Source organism: Pipra filicauda, unplaced genomic scaffold (assembly GCF_003945595.2).
Source record: "Pipra filicauda isolate LSUMZ 115617 unplaced genomic scaffold, ASM394559v2 scaffold2_size9829703_pilon, whole genome shotgun sequence".
NCBI classification, from domain to species: domain Eukaryota; kingdom Metazoa; phylum Chordata; class Aves; order Passeriformes; family Pipridae; genus Pipra; species Pipra filicauda.
Genome location: NW_024104421.1, coordinates 3,307,809 through 3,320,494, shown reverse-complemented (window position 1 = coordinate 3,320,494; position 12,686 = coordinate 3,307,809). Strand labels below are relative to the sequence as shown.

The following is a 12,686-nucleotide window of genomic DNA, read 5'->3' as shown; positions in this document are numbered from 1 at the left end:
TTCAGTCCACCAATTTTTGTAAATTGAGGATTACTAACTTGTTCACCCCATTTGAGCTGGTTATTGTGTGGTGCTGGGGGAGGGAATTCTAGGGTAGCTAAAAGGCATAGCAGTGCTTTTTTGTCAATGCACTGGAACTTAAACACCAGCCTTGCTTTTCCCTAAGGCATGCCCTTGGCAATCGAAGGTTTCTTTGGTTTCTAAGATTGTGCAGACTATCATGAGCATCTTGTGCAGACCTCCATGGCAGGGGACTTGGACTAGTTGATCTTTAAGGCTCCCTTCCCACCCAAACCATTCTGTGTTTCTGTGACCTTGAGTTAATTATTTATAATATTGAAAACTGAGAATCCTAACCAGAGAGCACCATAGTAGAAAAAGCCAGTAAAATTAAAAAGCCAGTGTGGTAAATAATGTGAGTGATTGTTGTTGAGTCAGAATGAAACTGAATTTGTTTTTTATCCCTATGCCTAACAGGGATTGTGCCTATTTTAGTAGGATATTAAACCTATTTGCATCTTGGTGTTGCCTGATGCCTTTCTCAATAGAACTAATGGGATAATCTAGTCAGAGTGTATTTAATATTGTCTTAAACTGCTGTAGAATCTGGTTAGAGCTGATCAATATTTATATCAGTCATTGCTATAAAATACAAAATATTGCTCAGAGAGGGTGTTCACTGGCATGATAAATGAAGGTGAGTAGGCAGTATGAGGGATGTGGTTTGTCTACAAATATTTGTTTAGTCAATTAAGTTTTTCTAGTGTGGACAAATGTAAGGTCATATGTAAAATGCAAGGGATCTATACTATGTATTACCAGAAATTGCATTCTGGATAAGCAGAAATGGGTCAAGAACTATTTGATGGTGGGACCTCTTCGAAAGATGGAGCTTCAGTGGCTACTGCAAGCCTTGGGCACAAAAGCAGGTATTAGCATGTCATTTCTCTCTCAGAAAAGCGAAAAATATTGAGGACTCTACATAGCTCACTGTAAGCAGGAAGAAGTCTCCTTTTATTTATTAAAAACCATAAAATTTTAAGCAGCTTATTGAGTTAACTTGTTGACGGAAGTAGTTAATAAGGCTTTACTCTAAGGAGAGAGCTGTAAAGTGGGACAAATGCACAGCCACATCTGAACTCTGACTCAGAGTTCGGGGCATTAACCTGGACATTACTGCTACTAATTTGTAGGTAAGGTATGAGAGGTTATGTACCACATTCTCAGTCACTTTGGATGGCATTATTGATACAGAATCTTGAGTTTAAAGTTGTTAACCTTGATAGGAGGGGAAAAGAGTGTTTTGGGAAATATGGAGGAGGCCAGTCTTCATACGGATTGTGGAGCTTTCTGGGTCATGAGGTGAGTGGCAGCTCTCTGCATTAAGTCTGAAGGGTACAAAAAGCTCATTCTCTTTTTCCAGCTTTCTCAAATTTGTTTACCTTGGAAGCTGAAGTGTTGAATGGAGTCTCTGATGGGCCATGAGCATTGTAGTAAGCAAACAGGAATGTAGGACTTCTGTGGCCCCCTTGCTTTTTTCCTAAATGGGAAGCTAGAGTGTATCATAATATGTAGATGATGTGATAAGTCACCATAGGGTAGGAAACTACCAAACCTCATTTCTGTAAATTTGTTAGTGATCTGTACCAGCTTGATGTCCCATCTCAGCGGATTCTTTTAGCTTTTCTTTTTGTAATTTTTGTGGTGCACCTTGGGGATGTGGGTGTTTCTCTTTATCTGAATTTTGCTTATAACTGATGTCTGTTGCTGCTTTTCTTTGTTAACTTGCCTTTGTCTAACTGGCAGAAGTTTTATGCTAGTTTCTGAAATACCTTGAAAATCAGACAAATGAGTGAATGTTTGTTACTGGATTATGAGCTGAATAGAAGCGTCAGTTAAACAGAATATCTTCAGATTTGGACTGAAAGTTGAGGTGAAACATTTATAACAAGGTAAATGGATTCCTCTCCTCGACTTACCTTTTATTACCCTAAAATGCCAAATATGTTATAGAGGCATTAACACCGACATAGTGTTATTGAAACATAAAATGGGGGGTAATCCTTCCCTAGAGGTGGGTAGGCTGCAAGCCTCAGACTCCATATCTGGGCTTTAATGAAGCGTAACTTGCAGAAGAACACTGCTTGCTTCCAAACCTGGGGAGAACACATGCAGAATGGATTAGATGTGTGAGTGGTTCTCAGATACCTCAGAATGTAATAATTTTTTTGCTTGTTCTTTTGAATTCCCCTCTTCAGTGCTGTACAAGGAAAGACTTCTTTATTTGCCAAGACCTCAAATCATAGTTTTGTATGGAAAACAATATTACTTTTCTCTATTCATCTTTCTACAAAGCATTTTCTGTTTTCTTTTCCCCCCTCAGTGTTCTGAGGATTGCAAACACAATGATGAGTCACCTCAAGAAGACGAAGGGTTTATGGGTATGTCGCCTCTTCTACAAGCCCACCATGCTATGGAGAGAATGGAAGAATTTGTGTGTAAGGTAAGGGCATGTGGAAACTGCTGAAGTGGTTTCCTTTTTTAGGAAGCTCCACGGGCAGCAGGCTATACTTGAAGCATCTGTGCTGCTGATGTAAGGAAGAGGAGGAGGTACACACGGTCCCTGAATGAGCATCTCGTGTTCTAACTAGCAATACTACAGTGCCTCAGGATCTCAGTGTGTCATACATGATTAAATTGTAAAGCATGGAACGATAGGGATTACAAATGAGACTCTAAAGCTGATCATGCGACTCAGGTGCATCTCTTGAGAAACACCTGTGAGTGCAAAGCAGAATAAAAGCCTTCTGGTTCAAGGCACTTTAATTTACAAGGTCATTTTGTCCAGATTTCGTCAGACTTGCAAATATTTTGCTTTTCCAGCAGTATTTGCATCCATTGTAGAATAAGCTTTGTCCCTGACTTGAAAACAATGCTGTATTAAAACCATATCTAAGTAAATCCATTGTAGGTTTTGTAATTGTTGACCTTGGCTCAATTTTTGCATTTTTGAGAGCCATGGGGCTGTATCAGTCTCTGGCCGTCCTTCCTTGCTGAAAGGAATGCTGCCTCTTCATACATCGGTTCCTGCTGTTTTTATGAACTGTTTTTGATGTTTTTACAGAGGGACTGTAGTTACTTGGTGGTCTTTTGTGTGGGGGTTTTGTTGTTGTTTTGTTTGGGGTTTTTTTAACTGTGCATCTTTTCCTCTTTTAAAACGTTTTGCAGAGTGGATTGTGTAAAATGAATTCCCTCCTTCTGTTTCTACCTCAATTCACAGTTTTGGTTCATGAAGTAAACCAGTTGTTTTCTTGTTTAATGTATTTAAGAACCCAGTCTTGAACTGGGTTGGTTATTCTGAATGGCTTTGTTTCGCTTCCATGCATGAGTGTGGAGAATTGATTTAAAAACTCTGGGCTCTTGTTGTTGAAACTGAAATAAGAATGTAGCCTTTTAAACTCAGTGTTTCAGGAATCTTCAGCCCTGCTCCTGTAATTCTAGCCAGACGGCAAATCCAAGGAACACTGCAGAAACAGCCCCGGTACATAAAGCAGTTCCCTGATCCCCCTCTGCTTGGCAGTGCGGCTTCTGACGCCCAGCTGAAGACTCCGTGTGTCTTGTGTTACCAAAGCAGTGCTAAGGACATCTGTGCACACTTATTTCATGGGGAACCAGCTGCAGGAATAGCTGTGTGCACATGCACTCCCTCCCTGTTTAAAGAAGAAATCGGATGGAATTGAGTCACCAACCTGTTGCCTTAACTGATCTGTTACCATTTCTTTTGTGAGCGTGGGAGCATTTTTTCCCCAGCCTGAATAAGTGGTTGGATACTTGCTGCTGGGCTCTTGCCTCTTCATGCTTTCTAGCCCCTATTAGTGCTGATGATGGGTAGCTTTTTTTGCTGGACTGCCCCAAATGCTAGCAGATATGTAGTCAGGTTGGCTTGTGGTGGAGGAACGGGCTTATTTATTTCTTTGAAAGAACGAGGTGTAGACTTCTTCACTTAAATGGAAAAGATGACCTGTAAAATAACAAACCATGGAAATTAAATGCTTTCCCTTCATTAGCAGTAAGAAAAGCCCAATAGCCTTCCTGTCTGATGAAATGCTAAAGTATTTCTTTCTCTGGTAGTGCAGGTCAGCTTCATAATGATAGTTTTGAATAGGGAACAGTGACTAAACCATTATATTTCAACTGTAGAGTCTTTTCCCCAGAGATATCCCATCAACTCTTTTCTCTTTACTGTACTCGTAGAGTAACACTCTTACTAATATGGGTTTTCTTTGGCCATGCATTGCTGGTACTTGATTTGCTGCATTTAACTAAAATCTTTTAACTTCTAGGTATGGGAGGGCCGATGGAGAGTCATTCCCCATGATGTTCTGCCTGACTGGCTGAAGGACAACGACTACCTGTTGCATGGACACAGACCACCCATGCCTTCCTTCCGGGCTTGTTTCAAGAGTATCTTCAGAATACATACAGAGACTGGTAACATCTGGACACATCTTCTAGGTATTGTCAGCTTGCTCTAATCTAATGCCAATTGGTTTCATTGCTCTCAAAGAAAGAGAGCAAGATAGAAAGGGGTGTGACGTTGATCAGCGTTATTGTTCCACTAGTAACCTGTTAAATTAGCAGGTTGGTATCCCTCTCCTAATTTTATCCCACCAGAGTTGGATAGGACTTCCTTAATCATATAATACAAACAAGTGCATTAAAAATTGCCTAATTGTTGATAAATTACTGGTACGTACTTTTTTCCCGAGTGTGTAGGTGTTAACTGAGATCACATTTCTTACCACAAGAACATACTTATGTTGCAGCTTCTGTGACCAGTTTCAGCTTGTGAGAAGCCTTGAAGGGGAAGGGTTTCTTTTAACTTTGCCCTTCTCTTTCTACATTTTGCAACAGATATTTTGTTGTTATAGTTGTCGGGCATCTTGCTAAACAAGTGAAAATACAGGGTCTGTCCAAGTCTGAGACAGAGCTGTGGTTGGAATGTGTAACTTAAAGTAGGGCAGCACTCAACTCTGCATGTGCTGCTGGCTGTCAGGCAACTCCTGTGTTTAGTGGTCCTATACATTACAGTCATGCTTTTAAAGAAAAGCTTTCAGTATGCATGAACTTGACACCTCTCTGCCTTGCTGTTTTTCAGGATGTGTGTTCTTCCTCTGTCTGGGAATCTTCTACATGTTCCGGCCAAACATGTCCTTTGTAGCACCTGTGCAGGAGAAGGTGGTCGTTGGATTGTTCTTCTTGGGAGCCATACTCTGCCTCTCCTTCTCATGGCTCTTCCACACAGTTTATTGCCACTCAGAAGGTGTTTCCCGGCTCTTCTCCAAGTAAGTGCCTAAGGAACAGGGTAGGCCAAATAGGAAACAGGTGGGAAAACAGGACTGGGATTTGTGCCTGGAGCCCCAGTGTGGGAGTTGTTCATTTCATGACTGCATGTACTTTGGAACAGAGTTGAGCAGAGATTTAATGCAGCTTCTTCTAATTATAGTTTGTTTCAGCATGAGTTTTTGTGCTGTCATTTTAGTCTTAAAACTCCATCATTTTCTGCTGTTTGGCAGGCATGTGCTTGCATCTTGCTGCTGTAAGTAATATACCTTGAGCTTAGTTGCTGGACTTTGAATTTTTAATGCAACTGTCACTTCTCATCATTTCAACTATTCTGACTAACTTTAAGTCTTAAACTTACGTAAGACAGTTCCACAATGTGTATCAAGATGTCTTGACCTTTTGGTTTTACTTCACGTTCTTTTTTGGCTGGTTGCTTAAATATCTCATATTTCCTAAGATTATTCAAGTAGAATCTGTAATCCGCGAGACCACCTTTAAAGTAACCCAGCTATTAAAGTCCCCTACTGAAAAATTAACTCCACCAACTTCTGTAGGAGTGTTTTGTCAGGATGGGGTAAAAAGCAATGGCTGTGGATTTCCTTTTTCACACTGGTGTATAGAAAAACAACGTGGTTGAAAAATTGCAACGCTTTTCCTCTGTGCTCACTTAAACTGGTGCATAACTAACTGATGCTTGTCAGATACTGAAGTGTTTGCACTGGCTGTGCTCTCACAACATACTGTGTGCCCCGTATTTAGGGGGCTCTTGTGCTGCTTTTTACCTCATCTGAAACTCAAAGTTGAGTTTACCTCAAAAGGTTTTGGTCTAAAGGTTGCTGAAGGTATTGCTGATGACTGTCCAAAAATGGCCTTACTGGCTGTCTGCCAAGGGAGTCCATTACTACAGGAGGGCATTGGTGGAAGAGTTGCCATCAGGAATTAAGCTGCAATAGCAAGAGTAATTTAGTTTTGCAGTGAGAAGTAGACAGTTGGTCTACTAAAGAAGGGCGTTGTGGGTGAGAGGATTTCCAAAGGTTTGCATTTCTTACGAAACTGATTTTTGTTTCCTTCTAGGCTGGATTATTCTGGCATTGCACTTCTCATAATGGGCAGCTTTGTACCATGGCTGTACTACTCCTTCTACTGCAACCCTCAGCCTTGCTTCATCTACTTGATTGTGATTTGTGTCCTGGGCATCGCAGCCATAATCGTCTCACAATGGGACATGTTTGCCACCCCTGAATACCGGGGTGTAAGGGCAGGTAAGACCTCAAGTTAACTGCCTTTCCTCCTTCCTACTTGCCACTTGGAGAAACCATCTTGGGAAGACTTTAGAGAGCTTAATTTTATAGAGACCTAATATTCTTGGATTGGGAGCTCGATGGGTTTGCTTTCAGCATATGTTTTATAGCCAACTGGATGCACAGACAAGGGCTAGTGCCAGTCCTGGAAGTGCATTCCTGAAATGGACAGTAACACATGCAATAGGAAAGGTAGTGCAAAGTATTTCTAGCTGTATCCAGCAACTTTGCTCCCAAAAAACGACTGACTGCTTGGTGTGTGTATGTGTACTTCTACTGTTTGTCTTGGTTTGGTAACACTAGGCTCAGACACTAGGAAATCATTGGATGACTGAGCTAATCTGAATGATTTGCCTGGATAAAATACATAGTTAAGACAAAACCTATTTTTTCTCTTTATCAAAAGAACAAAACCAGATTTGGTTTCACATTTCGAGGTAGGAAAAAAGAGAAAGCTTAGGGGGCAACTGTGGAATGTGCTGGGTTGAATAGTAATATTTCTTGTTTCTTAACCTGCACATGCTGTCTGCAGTAAATCTAGATTTCCTGGACAAGTTATGGGTGCACCTTCAGAGAGATCAGCTTTCCAAACTTAAAATCTCTGCATGGGTCATGAATATCCCCCCCACGCCCTCTTTTTTTACAAGTTTTCTGTACTTGCTGCTAAAATCTAAACAAATAAACCGTGTTTCTCTTACCCGCAGATCAAATGAGCGCAGTTGCCCCTTTTCTGTTTCCTAGGACTGCTTGTGCAGTGTATGATAAACAACCTCTTTGTTGTTTCTCCTTGTCTTGCTCTTGAGCGATGATGGTGAAGTGAGGCACAGTCTGTGTGGTCTCAGTTCCCTCTACAGGCCAAGAGCAGTAACTGGCCTCACGTACACTGAAGCTGGCAGGAGCAATCAGTAAATGAAATATTTTGGCTATCTGCTGGAACATATAGCTGAGTAGCTTCTGGTATATGAAGGAAGCCTGTGCATTCTTTAGCTTCCTTTCCAATAAATCTCTTCTGGGCACCTCCAGCTTCAAGAGCTGTCACCTTTCTGGTGCTTTGGCAAATACTGAGTTTTCCTTGTGTAGCTTTTGTGTTTTCATTGTGTCCCTTTACCACCACTGTGCTCAAACCTGACTCTCCCGCATTTTCTTTACCTCCCAGGAGTATTTCTAGGTCTGGGTCTTAGTGGGGTAATTCCCACTCTGCACTTTGTCATCTCTGAGGGGCTCCTGAAAGCAGCCACAATGGGGCAGATAGGCTGGCTGGCACTCATGGCATGCCTGTACATCACTGGTGCTGCACTATATGCTGCCCGCATCCCGGAGAGATTCTTCCCTGGCAAGTGTGACATCTGGGTGAGTCTACAGCATGGCTGGATGAGGAGACCAATGTGAAAGCTGGTTCCCCTTGAGGCTGAAGGATGTTGTGTCAGTGTTTTCTTATTGCAAGTATCAAACTGCTGCACCAGAAGCAATAGGTCTTCAGGGGCCAAATAGCTGTGGGCTCTCCGAGCCTGGCTTTCCTGGTGCCTCTCTTCCTGACCTGTCACAATCTGGCTGGTCTGAGGTAACTGCTGGTGTGCAAATCCACCCCAGCACATGTACTAGGCAGCTTTAACAAATGGCCAAGCAACTCTGTGAACTTGTGTGTGTGTGTGTGTGTTGAGGATCCTACAAACACACATCTTTATCTTGCTTCTGTGCAGAATAGTACATGGTTATTTTGCTGATGTTCAGTGTGTTCTCTGGGATCTTCACCAGGTCTGGCTCCTCATCTTGTGCAGCCAGTGAAAATGCTGGATAGAGATGGTGGACTTTGAAGGGATCTCTGACCTAGGAGAAGGGAAAGTGGAGTGAGCAAGTGGGTGGGTGGGGGAGACTTGATATGTGGGAAAGAATAGTGAAGACTGGAGGACAAATACATGGAGAAGATGTAAAGAAAGAAATTGGGTGAAGCAAGAGTAGAGATGAGGGGGAGGTGGACGTTTAGAAGGCCACTGTACTTCCACTAGCATAGTTAAGGCCCCTAGGGGCTAGAAGTGAGAATAAGACTTGAGTTGTTTGAGTGACTTTTGCACAGCACTAGTTTGCTTGGTTTGTTTAAATGGCCAAAGAAAGCATTGCTGCTATGATGAGCTAGGCTCCAAAAGCACTGGTGTACCACCAACTCTTTTCCAAGCTTTCCATGAAGCCTGCAAACACACGTTTGTAGAAATATTTCAAAAGCATCGTCCATATTGGTACGACTTCCCTCAAACAAGGGCGTGCTTTGTCATGTAGCTCCCTCATGGTTTTCATTCTGCTGTACTATAATCAATACCATGCTGGGCATTCATTCAGAACATTTAGTTGTTCTAGGTTTTAATATAATACCATTTTTTTTTCTGTTCTGTTTTGCTATGGTAGAGAAGTAAAATAACAGCATTGAAAATCCATTTGGTAAAACTTATGCCTGTGACCAGAGCAGAGTTTGTACCTGTTATCTGTAGGAGAGAGACCTTAATAAATCAGCAGCGTATCTTGTGAAGGAACTAATTTTAAAAGTGTCCTGCTTAAGCCTTTTGCCTAAGGCTTTGAAATCATCGCTGTCCCTTCACAAAGAAGAGTTGTAGCACTTACGTACTATATTTGTTTATTGACCAGCTGGTTAAGGTGGCTCTGGAGGGAAGGGGGTATGTTTGTGTGTGTGTGTGTGTAGAATTCGATTATTTGGCTAATGATAGGAGAGGGATGGGCTTTAACACACAACTTGGAGAACTCTGCAGCTCGTGGTGTGAGGTACTGCTCCCTGTCACTGTGTATTTCAGCGGAATGTGGCTTTTTGGGAGGCAGGGTCGCGCTGGAGCCCGCAGTGCCCCGGCTGAACAGGAGTGTTTTCTCTCCCGCAGTTCCACTCCCATCAGCTGTTCCACGTCTTTGTAGTGGCTGGCGCCTTCGTGCACTTCCACGGAGTTTCGAACCTCCAGGAGTTCCGTTTCACGGTCGGAGGAGGCTGCACAGAGGAAGATGGGATGCAGTAGAACCAGCCTTCAGCCCGAGACCGTAACCAAAACAGCCGCCGGCGCGGTGAAGCATACAGGCTAGCAAAAGGAATACCTAAGAAGAATCCACGTTTCAGCTGATGAGGCATGGAGCTTCATGGGGATTCTGACTAACCAAGATAAAATTCTATACCTCAAGCAATGGAATAAATCAATTTGAAGACCGGGAAATTCTGAAACCCTAATTTATTCTTGGGATCTACAGATTGAGCTACAGAGGACCCTTTCCAAATCGGCTTCTGTTCAATGCCATATTTATTTGTAGAATTGGGGAGGGATAGCTTAGCAGTTTCTGTTTTTTTAAAAAAAGAAAAAAAAAATCAAGGTTAAATTTATATCCTCTTGGAGGGTTCGGGCGTTGATTTTAGATGCTCTTTTGGGAGAAAAACAAATTGTAAATAAGATTTCTAACTTTCTGTTTAAATAAAATTTATATAAATGTTTTAAACAATGGGTGGGGGGAAAAGGGTTTTTGTAAAGAATGCAACATGCAAGTACCACACACTGTTTCAATTTTGCACAAAATAAATGATTGCAGGAGGACCAGGTAAAATTCCCAGGAGTGAAGCAGGTTGGCCCTGCAGATTTGCCTGGTGGCCAGCATGCCCTGGGCAATGTGGGGTCCTGGCCAGCACTTGGAGTAGGCTCAGTACATGTACACAAGGGTTGTGAAGGCTGGATTAGTCACGTTGTCATCCAGGTCACAGTGTGAGCAAAGGTATTTACTCCAGTAACTTGAAGGATACATCCCAAGCGTGTGGGACAGCTGCCTTCCAAGCTTGCGTGGCGTGTGTAGTTGTGGGTGATGGATCTTACAGTTAGTTGTTTTGGTTCTCATCATATGGATTGGAGCATAATGGGATAACTGCACATGAAATGGCAAACAGTCCAACTCCATCAGTGCCTGCCTATACCCAAAGGCCCCCATTGAGAAGATGGTTGCCATTTGCTTTGTTTGACCTGAAGAAATGATGGTAATAGGCTTGTCAGAAGATAGTTGAGCATGTGAGGGGAAACAGAGGTGGGGTTAAGATGGACTGGAAAGAGGAAGCTGTGTGCTCCAGGACTTGGAGTTAACAGTTACTGCAGACCTCAAGCACATTACCTTCTCGTGTGTCAGGCTCCATATGCCAAGGGAGTTTGCAGGTTTTTCTTTTTAAGAGAAGTAAATCCACAACCAGCCCAGTGCAGTTCCTTTTTTTTTTTTTTGTCCCTAGTAAGGTCTGCTTCTCATCTGTGCTTTAGCAATGGGACTAATGGGACTACTGGTATTTCTAAACCTAAAACTGAGAGTTCAGCTGGATTGCTGTGGAGCAGACACACCTCCTATATAAGGGGAGGCCTATACCCTTCTCTTATGTAATTGATGTAGCTTGATCTTTGGAGCCCAGTCAGAAGCCAGACTGAAGGAGAATCTTTGGAGTCGTAAGATGAAACTTGAACGTTTTGTTTGTTATGGCACAGATATTGCTTGGAGTCTTTAGCTGGAAATTCAGAGCAATTACCTCTCTCACAGATGAGTTAAACAGCTCATAACATGCTATATTTCACAAGGAAGGAAGGTAAGGGGTGGTTGATTGGTGTGTGGGTTTTCTTTTGTTGTTGGGGTTTGGGGTTTTTTTAGACTCCTGCAAGTTTCAGTTTTCATCCTTCAAGAGAAAGATTCGGGTTGCAAAGATCTTCCCATACCGTGGATGCCACGGAGTGTGTTTTGGGGAGTTGCTTAGTCAGATAGAAGCAGAATGCCTTCCTAAAGTTGACTGGATATTAAGCTTCTCCCCTTGAATGGAGTAAAGCCTCTGAGAGCAAGGTCAGCTGCAAAAAGAGGTGCTGCAGCAGAGCCTGCAAAGTTTAGGGGGACAGGTTCTCAGTAGGATCATGATACTGGATGCTTGTAGGGCTGGAAGTGGTTTGTCACAGGTCTGTGTGGTACTTATATGAAGTAAAGAGCAGTATTAACTTGGATGTAAGGGCTAAATGGCACTGGAGGAAGTGTGCTGGTGTCTGAGAAAAGCGTGGTACATATCAGAATCAGAGCTGTCTGTAAGGTGCTTTGGGATACCTCTGAACAGTACCAGCAGAAGCGACAGTCTCCATCCTGGATCATCCCACGTTCACTCCTTGAAGGGTGATTGTAACCTGGTCCTACACAGCACAGAACTATTACAAAAACACAGTACTCCACCTGCTATTCTTAACCCAGTCAGTCTCTCCGTTCAAGAAGTTTGTGTGTTCCAATAAAAACAACCTAGCTGTGCACTTTTCTGTAGCTTTTGCTGAGAACTCTTCCCAGGTTGGCACCTGAATGCCTTACTCTCAGCAGTCAGAGGCTTGCTTGCTCTGTGTGCAGGTTATTGCCATAGAATAGTTAGGACCTACAGCTTCTTTCCTTCCCCATTAAATAGTGGCCTTGTTCAGTATATTTCTTTTTAAAAATTGCTTACTGTTGGAAGCAATGAAGCACATTCTGGGGTTTTGATGGCTGGGGACTCTGGTGATGGTTCCATATAAGATGGGATCTTATTACTTGCTGTATTCTTAACTTCTGCTAATAAAAGAACCAAATGGATTATTGTCTAGTTTGGATCTTTCTGTGCTGTGTGTGAAACTTGAGTCACTCTTGCTTTCTTCCTTCCCAGTGCATGCCAGCCAGGTTTGTAGGTAAGAGACTTCTGTTGGTGCAGAAACCAAACTGATGCCTAAAGGCCCGTTCCCAGGCGGTTGGGGCTTGCTGTGTGCCTCCTCTGGCAAAAGCCAGCAGGTGGGAAGTTTGTGCAGCTGGAACAGTAGTTCTGCCGTGTGGCATCCTCTCGATGTCTGTGATTCACATCAAGTGTGTGCCTGGTCTTGCTCTAAGATTTCAGTGCTGTCTGGTGCAGTCAAACATCACGGCCGACAGAGCCTGGACTGTGCTGCCTCTTCCTTACGGTGCTGATCTCCAAGGAAATTATTTTTTGGAAGTCCAGACTGTGATGCCCAATGGAGTTGCTGGTTTTGTAGTATG

The 12,686-nt window shown here is 42.8% G+C and overlaps 1 protein-coding gene across 3 annotated transcripts in view; it reads left to right on the top strand.

Moving 5' to 3' along the window:
- Positions 1-12,251, top strand: part of ADIPOR2 (adiponectin receptor 2) — a 44,915-nt gene extending 32,664 nt beyond the window's left edge. For 2 of the 3 annotated variants that reach the window (XM_027726563.2, XM_027726567.2), the window contains exons 3-8: positions 2,384-2,503; positions 4,344-4,515; positions 5,159-5,345; positions 6,421-6,608; positions 7,804-7,997; positions 9,530-10,228. In XM_027726563.2, coding sequence (XP_027582364.1) covers positions 2,384-2,503; positions 4,344-4,515; positions 5,159-5,345; positions 6,421-6,608; positions 7,804-7,997; positions 9,530-9,661 — 993 coding nt within the window. In that variant the 3' untranslated portion in view covers positions 9,662-10,228. Of the gene's footprint in view, positions 1-2,383; positions 2,504-4,343; positions 4,516-5,158; positions 5,346-6,420; positions 6,609-7,803; positions 7,998-9,529 lie in introns of all 3 variants that reach the window. The other variant, XM_027726562.2, reaches the window with a different exon arrangement.
- The last annotated feature ends 435 nt before the right edge of the window (positions 12,252-12,686 follow it).